Below are 19,106 nucleotides of genomic sequence, written 5' to 3' on the forward strand. Positions count from 1 at the left end.
GGCCATGCATATGCTTGGCACTTCTGCATGAGGCTGGTGCCCTTACCCCTCCTCTGCCATGCTGCGGTGCAGTCAGCAGGGCCCTCACCAGACACCAAAGGGGTGGGGCCAGCTAATTTTACTTTCAGTAAAATCTCCTGTGAAAGTCAAAAATAACCTTTTGAATCTACCCAGAAGCCAGTGTAGACCCACCCAAAGAAATGAAGGCCAACACCGGCTGGCAGAGACGGCCCTTCCCCACTGAGCACAACTGCAGCCCACCCAGCCCGGAGCAGGTGAGGACAGCCTCAGTTACAAAGGAATCTCCCAGAGGAACACAAGGGCTCTTCAAGTAGACCAGCCTGGTAAAACTCAAAAGAAATGCCAGAATTGTTTCTCAAGTATACCCAAGATCGCTCTCTAACGCAACAAAACCTTCATGTTTGCACAAGCCTCCCCACTTCATCTGTGTTTGAAATTCAAGTTTTACTTTCCACTGGAAACCGCCAAATAATTCCCAGACTCTAAAACGAGGAAAACACAGGTCTCAGTGTAAGTAAGAGTCTTCGACCAAAAATCTAGGAGATTAAGCCAGAAAAAGTTAGGATGTCCTAAAATTACAGCACAGCCTGGGGGTAGAAACCCATGTGATACAGGACTCTGAGACTGAAGAAAGGGAGGGAAACTCAGCTGTTACCCATATAATACTAGAGAGTACAGGAAAATCTAAAAATTCAGAAATCTCCAGAAGGTTGTCAACAAGTTATCAAAACACGGAAAGGACCAACTGAATTTTAAATAATTTTTCAAATGGATCTTGGAATTATATTTGCTAAAGAATCATGACCTCCCCTTCCCCCACCAAAGGGGGAAAAGAAAACTGAAAAGTACAGGCTGTTTTGTGACTGTGTGACATAAAAGTAACACCGGACAAATGTACAGATGGCCCACTTTCCCCAGGAGGCGGTGTTGAGTAGACAGACTGAGGATTAAAACAATAGCCTGGCTCCTGTGCTGAGGCTCCCAGCTTGCGCAGGCTGCACTACAGCGTTTCCACACTGGTTTTTTAGGGATCCAACTCTGGGTCTCTGGGGTCTGAACTCAGAAAACACTCGAGGGAGCTCAGAGAGTTCTGCACACAAAACCTCTGACCCCACCAAGGGGAAGCCACACAGGGCTGTCGTCAGTCAGGAAGAAACATCAAGACAAGCAGATGTCCAGGTCCCCCAGGAGGTCAAGGACAGCCCAGGAAACAGCCCCAGCTGTGCAGACGTCCCCTGGTTTGTATTCCTCAAACCCCAGTTTCCCCAGAGAACGCTGACTGACGGTTCTAGTCTTCCCGCCCCACCAAATAAAAGTGCATCTACCTTGACCGGGTGGTGTGCACAGCTGAACAGCTACAGAGACTCAGAAGGGCCTGGGCTACAACACCCCTACTCCTGGCTGCTATCAGCTCTCCGTGGTGCACATAGGAGCCTGCTGGACCACGGGGCTCACCTCTCCAGCTGCCACTGCTAAACCTGAATTCCCTGAGGTTGTTCCCAGCCCCTCTGGCATTTTCCAGCTTTTCCATAACAACAAAGCATCATTTTATTCAAACAAGGAGGTCGAATCCCAGTACATACCAATGTGCTCTTGCAGGCCCTGAATGTCACTGGATACAATTGTGAATCACATTTTTCCCTCATCAGCTCAAAGAAGCCCAATGGTGACTATCCAAATCTCAAACTGGGAGCCCCTTGCCAATCTTATGTCAGAGCACACTGCTGTCCCCACAGACTGTCAGTGCCACCACCGCTTCTGTTGTCTCTATGGAAGTATGGTCCATCTTGGCGAGTTTCAAGTGGCCTCATGCCAAGCAAAAAGGTGACCCTTACGCCTGAACTTTAGAAACCACAACCAACACCCATGTCCCCCGGCTCCTCCTGGCTGCTACACATAAGCTGGTCACGCAGGAGGCAGCCAGGTACTGCTGCAGCCCGGAGAGAGTGTCCCAGGAGAGAGCCCCCACCTCCACGCAGGGCTCCTGGCAGTGAGAACCCCTGATCCCAAGGACTCGCATCACCCCGAGGGTTAATGGCACCTCACAAAGTTCTTCACTTGTGTGTGTGTGCCGGGAGGGGACCCGGAGTGGAAGAGAGCCCACTGATGTTCACCCACATCACCCCTTCATCCGCTGGGCTCCCTCCCACTCCTCTCTAATGTGGAAAGAACCAAGCAGAAAAACAAAACCTAACCATAAAGTGAAGCATCAAGGAATTCTATTTCGAAATAAACAGCAAGGGGCAGAGCAAAAATGAAATTCTCAAATCAGTCAGGACTGACTGTAGTTTGTCCAACAAATACTCTTAAAACAAATCTGGCTTCTCCCTCTAGATGTTCTCTGGCCTGTTTAAGTGGGGTTTTATGACTCTCCGTCAAGTCAAGTTTCCTAATTGGTGAGTTTATCCACTAGCATGGGATTCAGAAGCTGCCATGGTGGACACTTCGATGTGGCTCTCCCAAGGCCAGGCCAGAATTTTCTGTGTCCCATGCCTTCCTGTACCTTACAGGCTGGAAGGCAAATGTCCCCACAGGGTGACTTGTCAATTTCCCTTGCAGTGAGGACAAATGCAAAGGAGTGTAGCTAAGGACAAGGCGAGGTTATCACTTCCAGCAAAGGATTCTGAGGGTCGGCTCGCCTGCAATGTGCTCGTGGCCTTCTGTATTTTCCTCCCCCCTTTCCCCTCCTGGGATGTCAGTGTGATACGTGGAGATGCAGCAGCCGTCTTGCAACACAAGGTGACATGCTTGAGAATAATGACATGGACAGTGGTGGCAGAGTAGGCACATGGGACACTCCTGGGTCCCTGAGGTCCTTGAGAAGTCCCCAAGCCAGTCCTGGCCTCTCTGCTCCCAAGTTCACAAGGAAGCCAATAGGCCCTTTCCCTGTGCTAAGCGGCTACTAATTGGACATTGTGTGATCAGGAGCCCAAATCGACAGCCGTCACTTCTGATCTATAAAATCCAACGACTTCGCCTCTGGATTTCCGAATAGAGCTGCTTTAAAGTTGATCTCTCCGGTTATTGTTTCTAAGGGTTTCGCTCTGAGAATTTAATTTTGACAACGACCATGCTTTGTTTGTCAGTCTGCCATCGGCTTGAGTACATACGTCTGTCCCCAAATGACACAGTCAGAGAATGGAGCGCTCCTGACCAGCGGAGCTGGCAAAACTCGGTCATTAGTATTTGAGGTTTTAAATCTCTGGACATTTTATTTAGAAACTAATGTAAGCAAAAGCTACTGTTGCAGGGAAAAAGTCAAGATTTTCCCCCATCTCCCCCACTGGCTTTCCAGAACGGTCGGGAGGGAGTCCATGAATGTACTTACTTATAACAACAAGAATACAAGGGGCTGTAAAGAGCAAATGGTCAGGGCCAGACCCAGAGCGCAGGGCTCACGCCTGCCCTGGCCACACCAGCAGAGACCCAGGGAGCAACGGGGACTTTCCAGGCTTTTGTGGGACTCTTTTGCACATTCTTCAAATTCAATTCACAACCAAGAAATAGTTTCTTGAAGAATTACCATTGTTTGCGGGTCCAGCTTAAACCCAGCCTACTACAAACTGCTTGGCATGCCCTGCCCGCCAGAGAAAACTCCCGGAAACTCATTCCTTTTCCCGAAATGTGAAAGTCATCGTCTAACTATGTCAACCACTGGGCCTGTCCCTGGGATCATGCTCATCTAGCTCCCAACACTCCTGAAAAATCCCTCGGAAGAGGCAAGGCTAGTGTCACGGGGAGCTAGTAATGAAGCCCAGCAGATGTCAGCGTGAGGGAAGTCACTGTCACAAGGACCCAGGGACAGCCAGGTTCCTAGTGATGGTTCTCAAAGTCTTTCAGATCATCTCTTAATGCCGAGGGTGGCACAGCAAGTCATCTCTCAGGAAGGAAGGAGGAAGGCTCGGCACACCTGAAGAGCTGAGACCCATGCAGTGAGTTCATCTTGATGCAGAAAGAGTCATGAGGAAGTAAGGAGAAGAAAGGAAAGGAACGTTGGCTGGTGACCTGCCTCATTCGGCCATTTTGCTCATTTGGCCAACAGATGTTTACTGAGCACCTACTATGCCTCAGCTTCTAAGCCAGGCACTAGGGATACAGCAGTGATGAGACCTCCACACCATCGAGACGGTTTCCCCCTCCATCGATCGCCTTTCCACCCAGTGCCCTGCACACCAGCGACCTCAGGCTGAGCCTAGAGGGTGAAGTGACATGCCTACAGCTTGTCAGCGACCACCGTCAGACCCAGACCCACCCAAACCACAACCATGCTCCTCCTACCCCTTCATTGCCTCTCAGATGCAAATACAACTCAAAGCAATCGATGCAGGCCCGGAAGAAATCAGAACCAAAGATGCAAAATTGAAAGCCATCAGGAGCCGCTGAAGTCATGGGAAAGCCTGGGTTCAGTGCACTGAACCAGACCTCCCGAGTGTCTAGAAGATTCTCTGTTTCATCTCAGCCTCATCTCTCAGTCCTCAACTTCCTCTCCCTCCAACCACAGCTGAGTGATTGTCCTCCTGCAAGAACCTCTTCTCCTGGCTTCGGCACCACATCCTTGCATTTTCCTCCACGTCATGAGCCCTTCCCTCTTGGTCCCTTTTGCTGGATCTCCAGTGCCCGATCTCTGGCCCCCCTTCTTCTCTCCTGCACTGCCTCTGACTCTGCTCCCTAACTTAGCTCATCCCGTCCTAGGACTGCAAACTCTACCCGCGTGCTGACGGCTCTCGAGTTCTCAACCCCACCCTGGATTCTCCGAGCTACGCACGTTCAACTCTCTGCTACACATCTCAGGGGCACAAGAACACAGATGTCTGGGGATGACAGGAGGACCAGGAGACATTTTAAATCTTAAATATTAGTGGCAAAGAGGAGACTCAGAAGACCAGCTGCCATGATGGAAGCCAGGAGAGGAGAGATCTCTAGGAAGACGGACTGTCCATCGATGTCCAGCAAAGGCTGAGAAGAGCCCATTTTCCTCCTCATCTAGTTCGTTCATCTGCCCACTTCAGGATGCCCAAACAAAGCAAATATGCCATTCAAGTTTCTCTCTGCACCTATCAACTTTGATTAGTTCCTTTTTTACAAATGGAGCTAACAGCTACCCAATTTACCTTATAGGATTGAGGCAAGGAAGAACAAAAGAGAACATCAAGAGCACTAAAAAATATGAGATATGAGACCAGGAAGAAGAGCCACCCACCGGGCAGCTGTGATAGAAAATGACCTTCAGTCTTCCCAGCACCTCCGCTCTCAGCGGATTCTCCCTCCTCACAGCAGGGAATCTCCTCGGTTGCCTTCATCTTGGAAAAATACTTTGAACTAGAATTTTTAAATCTCGAGGGTGGAAAGGAAACTCAATTAACTTGATCCGACCTCCGCCCTTCAGCCTGCCTATCAGTCTGAATCCAGAGTCTTCAACGTTCTGTGACTAGGCAGTGAGACCCAGTGAGCATGTGGACACTCATGTGTCCGCCTTTGGAGGTTACGACTGTGGATGTGCTGTCAGTTGGTGACATTTACTAAGCAAGGCCCTACCCCAGAATATGAGCTCTTTACTCCAAATATCCAAAATCCACCACCAAAGTCATGGTCTTCAAACCACTGAGAAGCACATGGAAGCAGCTCAGACATTAATATCAGCTGAGTGCCACCAACAACAGACATTCCCAGGGTCCAGAGGGCTGGGGAAGGAAGTCCTCCCGAAGCTGGTGGTCAGGGAACAAAGAATGGCATCAGGGGATCTGAGGAGGGCTTACTAGAGATTTCCCCCTCGTGGGAGCCCTGGGCCACTGTTCTCCTTGGCTTGAATTCCAAGAGGACGTTTGGTCAAGCCCTCTCTGTGATCCAGGCCTCTCGGGATGTGCTGAATGGTGTCCTGTAATGAAAACACACAGCGATTTCAGCGGACCAGCAGACCCCAAGGAACTCATCTCATGGACTTCAAATCAAAACCCTCGTTCTCTACAAGACGGATGCGTGACCTGAGTCTTGTCGTCCAGATGTCTTCCTCCCTGAGTGCTAGAGCTGAAAATGTAGCTGTGAGGCAATTGTGGAAATGGGGTCAGTCCCAGGACCGAGAGCCTCCTGCGCGGTTTGCTCAGAAATCTGTAGGTGCTTGTGTGGCTTCTGCGTGCTGTTAATCACAGGGAGATGCTTTCATTCTCCCAGACTATCAGAAAGGTGCAGAATGAAGTTGCTGGGTGAGGGCCACCAGGTGGCACACACCTGTAATCCCAGAGACTCAGGAGGCTGAGGAAAGAGGACCACCAAGTTCGAGGTCGGCCTCAGCAATTTATCGAGGCCCTCAGCAGTGACTTGCCCATAGAAGATCTGAGTTAGTCATTTATCACTTAGTTTATTGGTGATGGACCAGCCAGGTGCCATCTAAGAATTAAGCCCCCATGAATGTCCACAGGTCTTTGGAACTCCTTGAGAGTTCACACACACAATGTGACCCAGGGAGCTCATCTTCTCAACTATGACCCATGTTGAACGGGAACCATGTTGCCCGGCCCATCAACTCTTGTGGGTGATTGTGTCCCACAAAGATATATGGAAGTCCTGACCCCTGGCTCTTATGCATGTGATCTCATCTAAAAACAGGGTCATTGTCCAGGTAACCAAGTCACAGTGGGTGAGGATTGGCCTTGATTCAACAAGACTAATGTCCCTATAAGAAGAGAAGACACAGGGAAACCACCACATGACACGCAGGCAGAGGCTGCAGAGACGCATTTACAAGCCACGGAGCCACCAGGAACCAGGAACTGGCAGGGAAAGACGCCCTGCCAAAGGCCTCAGAAGGAACGCCTCCACCTACCACAGATCTCAGACTTCCAGCCTCCAGCACTGGAGAAGAATGATTCTGTCATTTCAAGCCAGCTACTCTGTGCACTCTGCTGCGGCAGGGCTGGGGTGCAGACACACCAGGTAAACAGAATTCCTCCCTCTAGCTGCAGGTTGCACTGAACACAAGCCAACTCTCTTAACAATGCTAGTGCTGACCCCACGTGGATGCAGGGGCTGTCCCACATCCACCAGCACCCCCCATGGATCCTGTTGGCAGAAGGCCAGCACTCGTAAGTACATTTAATGTGTATCATGTGTGATTAGCACCAAAGAAGATGCATCCAATCACTCAGAAGACCCCCACCCCCACCAGGCCTCTACTGTGTGTGGGCAGCACTGAAGGCATTGAGGATGTGGCAGTGAACAAAGGCAGCCAAATGCACAGCCCTCACGAAGGTCACATTCCAGCAGCGGAGGACAACCCATGACCAAACAAGATTAGCAAAATACCTGAATATCAGGTGGTGAGAAGGGTGTGGATAAACAGCAGGGACAAGAAGTGTTGGGGTACAGACGGGATTGCAATATTGCAGGCAGGAAGGGGGTCAGAGTCAGGCTCGTGAGAAGACAAGGCTGCATAAAGAATCTGAACCAGATGAGGACCCCACCCATGGGTGCTGATGGCAAGTTGTTCAAGCAAAGAACACAGCAGGTGCAAAGGCCCTGATTCTGCCTCATGAGAATCACTGTGGTTGCTGTTCTGACACCAGAGTGTAGAGACAGAGGGAAGAAGGAGGGGATTCGGGGGGAGATTATTACAGTAATCAGGTCAGGTGACTCGGTGGGATGGAAATGGCATTTCCCCGTGATGGCAAATTACATATGGTGGTTATCTGGGTTCACATACAGACATTTGCAAGCTATCCATAGGAATTGCAAGAATAGGCAAAATAAATATATATTTTTGAAATAGGCTTTTTCCAATTTCAAAGAGTTATAAACCCTATAATTTCACTTATATGACTCTCTTGAAATAATAAAATCACAAAGTGAGAGAACAGATCAGTGGTGGCCCAGGGCTGGGGTGGAGGAAGGGAGGAGAACGTGGCTATGGAGGGGCAACAGGAAGAGTCCCTCTGCTGGAACTCTCCTGGTCCTGGCTGTGGTGGTGGTCACACAACCTCCACGTGGGATCGAGTCACTCTCTCTCTCTCTCTCTCTCTCTCTCTCTCTCTCACACACACACACACACACACACACCTGTGAAGAAATGAGAGCGTGGAGAACTGGGGAAGGCCAGAGGATGGAACCAACACCAGCTTGGCTTGTATCATGGTTTGGCTGTGAGGTGTCCCCCAAAAGTTCACACGTGAGCCAGCGCAGGAAGGTTCAGAGAGACCATTGGGTTGTTAGAGTCTTAACATAAAAAATCAGTGAATTACTCCCTGGATAGGGATTAACTCAGGGTAACTGATGTGGTGGGGTGTGGCTGGAGGAGGTGGGAATTGGGGCATGGCTTTGGGTATATATCTGTATCTGGAGAGTGGAATCTCTCTCTCTGCTTCCAGATCACCATGTGAGCTGCTTCCCTCTGCCACACTCTCCTGCCATGATGTTAAGTCTCACCTTGAGCCCTGTGGAATGGAGCCGGCCTTCCATGGACTGAGACCTCCGAAATCGTGAGCCCTCAAATAAACTCTTCCTCCTCCACAATTGTGCTGGTTGGATCCTATAATCACAGCAGCAAAATAGCTGACTGAGACAGCCTGGGATATTGTCCTACACCGAGGCCAGACGGTGCCTTTGGGGGAACTGGGTGCAGGGTCCTAGGGACCTTGGCATGCTTCCTCAGCTGCACAGGATGCCACAACTACTCTCAAACACAGGTTTTTTAAAAACAGACTTCAAAACCTACAGCGAAGCCCAGAGCCCTGACCTCAGCCTGCAGGGAACGGGCGCCTCACATCGGCAGAACAAAGCTGCTTTGACAATAACGCAGCCACCTGCCTTCCCAGAGAAAGTCACCCCACGCTGCTGTCCCCTGAGTGCAATGTGTCCTCACCAGCACATGCCCAAGCATGCCCAAATCTCCTTCTCTACAGGCGATTTGATTTTATAAAATATTCCAAGGAGGTGGCTTCCCTGAGAGTCTGCGGCCACAGCAGCTGTGCCCATCATTGCCCCAAGAACCCATCTGTCCCAGGGAGGGCAAATGTCACACAGCTTTTGTCAAAAGCAGCCCCACCAGGTTCCTCCGAGTGCAGCTCACAGTGAGCGGCTGCCTGCCCCTGCCCGGCTGGGGGGCTTTCCCCAGCATCAGGGACACCACACCTGACAGCTGGCCCCCATCCACATCTGCTGCCCCTGGCCAGTCTGTGAATTTCAGCCAGGGACTGTCTGTGAGACATCATCTCCAGACAAACATGGTGTCATCGTAGATCTGGAGCTGTCACTGCACAACCTTCTCAGGTGTTTATCCCAACACTGAGGAGCTCCAGCCTCAGGCTCAGCACATGAGGGACCCAGAGCCACACTTGGTCAGGGGCCCATGCTCAGACTGAAGAGATTATAACCGTCGGTTTCCTCTTTGGTCCAACTCCTGAGTGACTCGCACAGGGTCTTCCCTTGGAAACCGCACTGAATTCTGCCCACAGCCCCAGCCCTGAGGCCAATGTACTCTATGTCCCAGGAACTTGTCTTAACTATTCACCCACCAGATGCCCAAATGTGATGCCTGGACCCTTTCCAGTGTGGGGTCCTTCTAGAATATGTGAGCCATTTCAGAAAACACTGCACAAAGAAGATTCTTCAAATGAGGTTGGACTGAAGGCATAGACAGTAGGAGCTGACCTCTGATCTAGATTGAAAGGAAGAAGACCCCAAACCCAAAATAAGTAAGAAAATGTAAAAGAAGCCCGAGACACAGTGAACACGGGCACAGTGGCCCCTTCAGCAGTGCCCAGCCCTCCTCCCCGTGGCTGCCCGCACCACCCCACTGAACCAGGGACATGCAGTACTGCAGACCCTCCTTCAGTGACCACTATTGGATTAAGGTCAAACTCCAGGACCTTCCTGAGGTGGTTGCTGTCCACCCCCTTACCCTGACTGTCACCTGATCCCACACCACCCTGCAAGAGCCATGCTAAACGCTCACAGTACCCCACGCACGTCTTTATGTGTCCAGACTTGTCCTTCCTGCCTTCCTTCTCTAACTAATGCCCGTGCCCTCTCCAAGACCCAGCTCAGCACAGTGTCCTGACCTTCCAGTTGATTCAAGTCCATCTGTTCTAATGGCATCCCCTCTCCTGGGCTCCACCCACCCTCTGCCCCATCTGCGTGCTGTGTCTTTTGACTTTGTAGCCCTTTGTCGGAGGTGTATCGACACTGGCCAATTGACAGAACGCATGTCCTCCCAATGGAGACTCCCTCAGAATTAGAGGGCCCTTAGTAATATCTAGGTCACTCCTTTCATTTCACAGATGAGAAAACTGAGGCCTGAAGACTTATGACCTGCCAAAGTCACAAGGCACAAATCAGTCCTAAAAAACTGGATAAAGGGGTACAACACCAGAAAACTTCCCCTAAAAATCAAATCCTAGCATTCAAAGGACACATTCTTCTTACAACTTCAAAACATAATATCATTCATCTTAGCCTCACCACCACTCAGAGGGAGGGACCTGTCGACCTTATAGGTCAGCAACTAACATTTCATTGATCCTTGACTCCAGTGCTGCCCAGGAAACAAATTTGAATGTCTTAGCACAAAATGTGACTTCAAGGAACCACTTCATTTCAATACAGTCCTGACAGGTTCCCAGCTGTGGTCTCCCTCCTAAGGGTGGAGCATTCACAGACAGCCACTGTGTTAAACCACAAAGAAATTACGCAATGGCTTAGGCACAGTATGCTGGCCTTAAGGAGCTGACAGGGACAGTTTCAACAGAATCTCCATGCAAATCAGGCTCCCCACAAGGAGGACCTGGTTCATAGCCACACCCCAAATCTGTTTTGTAGCAGGGACAGGTTCTCTGCCACTTCATCTTCAGGTAAACCCTACACCGTTCAACACACTTCTGTGTGTGGCAGAATGTGAGGACAGCAGACAGAGAAGGGTGCTTTCAGCAGATCAGCAACATAGGGGCTGTGCCCGGGCTACAGTAGGAAGCAAGGGAAACAGGCAGAAACACAGTCAGCAGGAAGACTGCAGGACTTGGGTTCAGAAGATCACGTTCCAAAGCCCAGGTCGAGCACAAACTAAATGATGAGTTTCAGGAAACCAGTTCACTACTCTGAACTCAGTTCCCGTGGGAGAAAAAGAGAATGTCACCAAGTTCACAAGGTGGCTGTGAAAATTGAATAAATTAACATGCCTGGAAAGGTACACTCAAAGCACTTCAATCACCAGTTATTATTAAAAGGAAATATAAATGCACACCTAGGAACTCCTTATAAAGATGAAAACAGAGTTTTGTAGATCGTACTTGATCAGTTATGATGATGCAGTAATGGAAACATTTGCACCACAAATAGGAGAGAGACCTCAGTAGGAAAATGTGAGTATTTTCTCCTTCCTAATCAACATTAACAGTGCTCAGGGTATTCTGCTACATTTATAAGCGTAGCTGTCTATAGTACATTGCATTGTATACTCTAATTAGAAAAAGTAGAATAGTTTGCATTATTCTCTTTTGGTGCAAAAATAAGCTTTGAGGGTGGAAGGGAGAGAGCAGGGAAAGCGCTTATCTGGGCCGAGAGGGAGTTCCCCAGCCCTGCCCTTCCCACATCCCTTATTCTTGCCCCATCTCCCAGCTGCTGCAGCTTTGGCCTGTGCCCGCAGAGGCACCAGCGGTACCCCAACAGCTTGCCGGCTGCTGACCCTGGAGACTTCAAATTCCTTTCTTATTAGTGGTTAGTTGAAAACTGCTGATAGACAGTTATACTGACTGAGAGTGATTTGTCCTTTCCAAGTTAATATCTGAAGGAAGCTCCAATGAGTATCAAAATTGCAAAAGGGGCAGGTGCTAAGAAAAGAGCAAAGGTGATAACCAGATGTTTGTCATCTTCTCTCTACAGCCACACACACCTCTAAGTAAGGCTTTCCAGCAGGAAGACTGGAGGCGCCCGCGGGAGGTGGAAACGCCTCCGGAAGACCGGGAGCGCCCTCTAAGGGCCGCCGTCCGCCAGGCCCAGGCAGGACCATGCCAAGTCCCAAATACAAGGACAGCTTTTAGGAGGAAGGAAAAAAGAAGCTTGATCACATGCATAACCAAAGCCTCCCTGGTTCCAAATGCTCCCGTGTATGTCTGCTAACGCTGGTAAAAGATGTGGAAGAAATAACAGCCACCACCGCACCCCAGCTACCCCATTCTTCCCCATCCTCCCCAAAAGCCCAGCGGTATTCCTTAGTGTGCATCCTAACACGACATTCATGCATTCACAGTAAACACAGACATGAACTATTCTTTTCTCTCTTTTAATTTTATGCCTTAAAAACTCAGCTCTGCATTTTTTAACTGAAATAAAAATTTCTGATAAGAGGTTTAATTATAACCTAAGGCATCCCTAAGTTCCATAGGAACTATTAAAAGAGCTCTATTTCTTAATCAGCCAAGGACAATGGGGTCACTCCTGGACCACTTGCTTCTAGGCTCCCATGCCCCTCTCCCTTTGAGGTGGAAGAGTAATGTCCCCAAGGTTGGCTTCCTCCTAGTCCCCAGCGCCAAGGAATGTGGACACATCTAGATACTAGAAAGGGCAGGGAAACAGACTGCTCCCCAATGGTCCCCCAGAGCAACCTGATTTTAGAGTCCTTTATTTTAGCCCAGAGAGATGCCTTTTGGAATTCTGACCCCTAAAACTATAAGATTAAAAAAAAATCTGTTATTTTAAGCCACTAAGCCTGGGATCATCTGTTACACAGCAATAGGAGACCATTCACTCCACCACTCTCACCCCTTCCCCTCCTCTTTTCAGGGAAAAGGGCTTTGTGACTGAAGTATGGAGATGAATAATCTTGGTAGGTCATAATGAAGATGTTCTGGAATCGTCTGGTGATGAATCTCCAGGGACATGGATTGACACTCTGCAATTTTATTACAACCTCTAATTTCACAGTAATGAATTCTGTGCTCGGTGGATGAGAACAGGCCTTCTGTCTGCTTGGCTCCAATGCACAGGACAAAAGGAAAATGAATGCATTCACTACTTCCTTGCAAAGAGGACAAGTGTGGAGGGGAAGCCTGGAGAGCTGCAGGCAGGTTGGCCACAGGACAGCTTCTAAGGACTTCTAAAGGCAAAAGGAATCTCCATTCCCTGGGTCTATCCTGGGTCTATGGCGGACCAAGGCCACCAGTGGATCAGTGACAGTGCTTAGACTCAAATCCATGCATCTTTATTTTTAAGCTACTTCCCTCTACCAGTGGCTTAAAAGTTTCTTAAAGGTGAATTGTATAACAGTGGCTCAAAATTTTTGGCCTCTAGAGTCCTTTCCACTCTTAAGTTTATGAAAATCCCATAATTTGGATATGAGTTTTTATCTATCTTTATCTACCAGTCTATCTTATCTATCCTAAAAATCAAACTTTAAAAAAGTTTAAAATACATGTTGGGCTGGGGATGTGGCTCAGTGATAGCATCCTTGTCTAACACACAGGAGGCCCTGGGTTCAAATCCCAGGACAACACAAAAATAAAAAATAAAATATGTATCTGTTCATTGGTTTTTAAATAACAATAATAAATCCTTGCATATTGGCATGAAAATATATTTTCATGAAAAATAACTACACTTTCCAAAAAACAGAAAGAAATCCTGAGAAGAAAAGTGTTGTTGTTTTTATGTTTTGGTAAATCCCTTTAACAGAAGATGGCTGGGTCTCTGATCTGCTCATGTATTTAATCAATTGCAGGATGCTTTTCTGGTTGAAGAAAATCTGGCCTCTCACAGACATTTAGTTGGAAAAGTATTGTATTATAATAGCCTTTTGAGATAATTTTGGAAAATCTTTTATACTAGACTAAAACTCATCAAGGAGAATTTCTTGGGCTTTTTGTTTTATTTTTGTTTGGAGGAGGTTTTGTTTCATTTTGCTTTGTTTTGTTTTTCCAGTGCTGGGATTGAACCCAGGGCCTCACACATGCTTAGCAAGTTCTCTAACACTGAGCTATAACCACAGCCCAAGGAGAAGTTCTTAAAGGTTCATTGTGCCCTAGAATCTGAAACAAAGTAAAGAATTTTCACTTTAAAATTCCTTTAGGGCCCAGCCACCCTGGTGGACACCTGTCATCGCTGGGATGGGAGGCTGAGGCAGGAGGATCCAAACTCTGAAACCACCCTGGACAATATGGTGAGAACCTGTCTAGGAAGGGAAAAGTCCACTGAGCAAGGGCTGAGGATGTAGGTATGTAGGCTCAGTGGCAAATTATTGATTTCCCACCAAACACAAGCCCGTGGGTTCAACCTCCAGCACCAAAAAATAAAATAAAATAAAAAATGAAAAGAAAGAAAAAATTTGTTGGGTTATCTTGCACTTTTTTCTATCTATGTAACATTTTGTACCACTATATCTTGATATATTGGCCATTTGGATTTATTGGTACAATTGGTTATATAGATCTTCCAAATGTTAACATGTTTGATAACACAATATTTAAAATTCACAATTAATTTGTGTCACTATTGACATGTGTTCAAGGGTAGAGACTTAGTGAAATTATTAATTTTACTGTGCACCAAAGACATTCTTCATTGAAACTGTCATAACTTTTTTGAACTGCAAAGGCCTGAAAACTTCAGTAACTATTAGTGTATTATAGTGTCCCCGCCCTGACTCATGGTCAGCACCAGCAGTTTCACCTCCAACCTCTTGTCCCTGCAGTGCAAATGTCAACAAGGGGAAAGAGGCAGATGGCATCCTATTATTAATTTTTTTTTAAATAATGTGCGCTTGAGGATTCTCTGACAGGGTCTTTAAGTTATAAAGAAGAAAAAAAATCACCCCTAATCACCACAAGATATTCACTATAAATGTGTACATGTATCCATGTGTTCAGAAAATATATCAGATGGCAAGCACCATCATAATTTTATTGTTTCCATAGTAGCCTATTGTAGGAATGGATGGGGGTTGGGGTGGGTGTTGCTTGTCTATTTTATTTTGCTTTTTAATTGACTCCAAATTGCAAGGTATTTTAAGATCTTTAGTGTGTCCTAAAATCACTTCTGCTGTAGGGAAAGTCCCCCTGGAGCTATAATGGTCTTCCACCATCACTGTGGCCCTGAGTAATTTCCTTACAGAGAATCTGGCCCCAAAGGCAGAGGGGAAGGACTGACATAGCCGCTTGCTGGGGGCATGCATTAATTTCACGAGAGCAAGGGAACTGTGTGTCCACAGCCTTGCTAAGGGTCTGGAAAGCAAGTCCAGAGCAGTGACTACAGCTGCATACGGCAAGACAGTCAGCAAGCCTTCCCAAGGGGCCCATGAATAAATCGCATGCCCCCCAGTTCCTCCCCCAGCAGGGGGGCTATCTGGAGGTTGCTCTGCTTCTGTCCTTCTGTGATTTGATTTAAATGTGGTCAATATTTATTTTGAAGTGTGCTTGCCCTCTTTTGTCCATTTCTAGTCTGGTCATCACTTTGCTGAACATCCCACGTCAACACAGTGGAGCGAAGTGCCAGCAAGCCTTCCAACTCCAACATTCCACAGCTCAGTGATTTACAGAGCAGAAAAAGGCAAAAGAAGGAACCGCGCACCACTCGGCGGGATCCGGGAGCTCTCACAAACAACCCCGACTTCAGACACACTCAAATGTAATCCACGGGGGAGGTGGCAGCAGAATATAAACAGAATAAAGCTGCACTCTCCACATAGCTTCTTCAGCACTGATTCCATTTTCTGAAACAAAAACTCTTTCAACACTCAGAAAGTTTTAACTTGGAAAAACAAAAGCCGCGGGCTGTAGGTGGGGAAGCTGGAAAACTAAAACAGTCTTATTCTGTCAAGTACTGCACAAAATATGCAGTGAATGTGTTCCTAGAGATCACTATCGAGAAAAAGGACCCTACAGCTGATGCAACCTTTTATGAAAAAGTGGCATGTGGCATCATAAACTTGAGCCAAGCAACGTGCACTTTTTCCTACCAAAAAGTCACAAAGCTATGTACCCCAACTTTTCTTCCTTTATCTTTGTAGTGAGAAAGCCATGCAGACACCAAATAGCATCCGAAAGCAAGTAGCCCTCATTGGAATAGCATTTGAATTTTTGTGATCCAGCTGGCAGTGAGCAATATCAACAAAATTGTCTTCTTGGATTTCTACAAACTGATGACATATAAAAGCCACACATTTCAAGTGTGAAAATGCATGCACAGGAGGCAGAAACCAGGACCACCAAAGGCTAGGAATGAAAAACCACCACAGACTTGTCTCTCTGGGTGCAAGAACGCGACGGCATCTTCTGAGGTGCATTGCTCCCAAAGAAAGCTTGCGTCCTGGTTCTGGCTTGGGGAAGGGTGAGGTTTCCTGGAAGCGACTTTCCCACTTCCCTCTCCCTCCTCTCAAGACAAAGTCTTCTCCCAGCTCCTAAGTTCCCACCCTGGACGGGGGCCCGCGGGACTGCAGCTGCCCACAGCTTGGCTTGGGTAAGAGCGAGGCTGGTCCAAGGAACGCAGAGGCAGCTAGCCTTCCTTCCCCTTGCCCACAGAGGACAGTCCTGCCTCTGTTCTCTGGAGAGGCCCCCTCTGACTGCCATCCTGCCTGAAGACAGGTGAGCTCCAGGAAAGAATGCCCACCTACCGCCCCAGGAAAATTCTGGGCAAAGAAAGACAGGACACCCAGAGCCCCACCCCACTTCCTTGGTTTGTCCTTTGCCTGAATTTCCCCCGAGCACTTAGACGGCTCTAGTCTCCCGACCCCCAGGCTTTGGACGATTGGGTTAAAAGCAGTCCCCTGGTGCGGATGGTGTTCCGTGGCTCCCTCGCGCGCAGAGCGCTTAGTGCCTGAACTCAGCGCTCCCCGACCCGAGCGATAAGGACGCACAGGTTAGTGACAAAACACACAGCCAGCACAAAGCGGTGCAGGGGTCCCCAGAGCGACAAGTGGGGTGGGCAGAGACGCTGCAAGCAGGGTGCCAAGAGCCTGGGGGCCGGGCCCGGGCGCTGCGCGTACCTGGGGCCGCCTCCGAGGAGCCTACGGGGAGCAGCGCGGCCAGGAGCAGCAGCGCCGCCCAGGACAGCGGGCGCGGCGCGCGCGGGGCAGCCCCGCACTCGAGGGCCATCGAGAGCGTGGGGTGCGCCGGCGGGGGTCGCGGGCGGCTGGCCGAGGGGCAATGGCCCAAGTCAGCGGAATATGGAAGCACCGCTGTCGGGTCCCCTCCGCAGTACGTCTGGTCTGTGCGCTCTGCCGCTGTGCCCGCCGCGCTCCAGCCCCGCGGCGATCGCTCCTGGCCGCGCACAGGCTGCCTGGCTTCGCCACTGAGGCCGCCCGCCGTTGGCCGCGCCTTTTAGCCACGCTCGGGCGCCCCCTGCAGGCGTGCGGGGCGGCGGGGGCCAGACCCAGGCGGGCGGGGCGGGCGCCTGAGGGGCCCCGCGCGTCCCGAAAGCTATTTGGCTGTTCTGAAAAGTCGGTGGTCGCTGTGTCGGGCAAAGTGGCCAGAGAAGTTTCTGCCCTTTGTCTGACTCTCACTTGCTGGTTTGGGAAGTAGCCCAGCGTATCCAGTCGCTGCCAAGTCTAGGAATGCACTTTGCCCCCTTAAATAAACACCTCTAGTTTCAAAGTTGGGAAGCGGGGCCAGAACCCTTCACCTCTATCAGCACGTGACCGTCGTTGCAGCTGTGGTTCCCCGCGCTCTTCCCACTCAGCCAGCGCGCGCGACAGGAGCTTTCTGAAGTCCTTACACTGTTGCTCCTGGCTGTCATTTTCTGGGGAGCGCATGACGCTCCTTGAAAAGGAAGCAATCGGCTAGTATGCCTTTTGATCCAGGCCAAGGACTTAACCGGCCCTGCTTCCTCTCGTTTCTGCAATTTTAACACTATTCTCGGGCCTCTTTTATCCTGAGCTCCAACCTGGTTTGGGTCAGCTCTGTGCCTGGAAGGGCTGGCAGCGCCCCTGGAGGCGACAACGATTCCTGCGGCAGGAAAGTGTTCCCGCGCGCCACGAGCTGCTGTCCACAGACCAGTTTGCTAGCCGACCTGACCTGGCTGAAACTCCCAGAGCAATGTGGATCAACTCTCCATGGTGACAACCCAAAACTTGACCAGATTTTTATCATTCTGCAGAGAGGAAAAAGTTTGCTAAGTGAATCGTTGACTGATGAAAAAGAGAAACCCAGAATCCCTTTTCTGAAAGGAAACAACAAAAACTTTCATGAGACCTGGCTGGTACCTCCTGCCTAATGGCCTAATTGGAGCACCTGGGACAGGCATGAAACTCCCATCTTTCCTCTTCTTTGTTCTTTCTTCACTCATCTTGCAAGCTCTGTGGGTTCCCAGGCAGTTTGCAGACGTTTTAATGTATAAATACACATTTTCTTCTTTACCCCCTAGTGTTGTAATATTTCCCTGCTGCAGTTTAATGGAGCTATGGCTTTTGTCTATGCAGCAGCCTCCCCACCCTGCCCTTCTCTGCGGAATAGCAACCCCTACCCTACTGGGACCAAGTGACACTCCTCCTCAACTGTCTTCTTCCCATACTGGCCAAGGGGTGTTAAGTGGTCCAAGCACAATCCAAGCAGGACTTTTCTAACTGGAGCTGGCAGAAGTATCTCCCCAGTCTTTACAGATGTTGAAAAGCAGCAGCCACCAGTGGCTAAAACATGCGCCCCCAAAGGTACCCATGTCCTCTTCCCTGGAACCTGCATGTGTTGCCTAACAAGAGGGAAAGATGGTGATTAAATTAAGCCTTTGTGGAAGAGATTGTCCTGGATCATCTGGTGGACACGGAGGGCAATCACGTGTGTACTTACAAGGAGGAGGGAGGGAGGTGTGGCCACTGAGGCAGACAAGGAATGCCTACAGATCCCCAAAGCTGGAGGAGGCAAAGAACCATTCTCTGGAGCCTATGAGGGACACACTCTGCAGCATCTTCACTTCAGTCCAGAAAACTCATCTCTGACTTCCAGCCTCCAGAAATGTGAGAGGAGACATTTTTCTTGCTTAAGCCACCCAGTTTTGTGGTGCCTTGTACCAGCAGCCACAGGAGACTAATACAGTAGCCAAGCCAAACCTGTGGCCCTGGCTCCAGCTTCCAGGCGACACCAGCCCAAGAGAATGAGGCCTCCCATGGAGAGTCACCAAAC

The 19,106-nt window shown here is 49.3% G+C and overlaps 1 protein-coding gene across 7 annotated transcripts in view; it reads right to left on the bottom strand.

Moving 5' to 3' along the window:
• Fndc1 (fibronectin type III domain containing 1) overlaps positions 1-19,106 on the bottom strand; it is a 112,818-nt gene that overhangs the window by 67,024 nt on the left and 26,688 nt on the right. Inside the window, exon 1 of one of the 7 annotated variants that reach the window (XM_046449332.2) lies at positions 16,979-18,395. The exons of 5 other annotated variants lie outside the window; for them this stretch is intronic. In XM_046449332.2, coding sequence (XP_046305288.1) covers positions 16,979-17,087 — 109 coding nt within the window. In that variant the 5' untranslated portion in view covers positions 17,088-18,395. Of the gene's footprint in view, positions 1-16,978; positions 18,396-19,106 lie in introns of those variants that run through there. One more of the 7 variants, XM_046449337.2, reaches the window with a different exon arrangement.

The sequence above is a fragment of the Marmota monax genome, unplaced genomic scaffold (genome assembly GCF_021218885.2).
Source record: "Marmota monax isolate L192 unplaced genomic scaffold, Marmota_monax_Labrador192_F-V1.1 WCK01_AAM20220418_F8-fsc00083, whole genome shotgun sequence".
Classification (NCBI taxonomy): Eukaryota; Metazoa; Chordata; class Mammalia; order Rodentia; family Sciuridae; genus Marmota; species Marmota monax.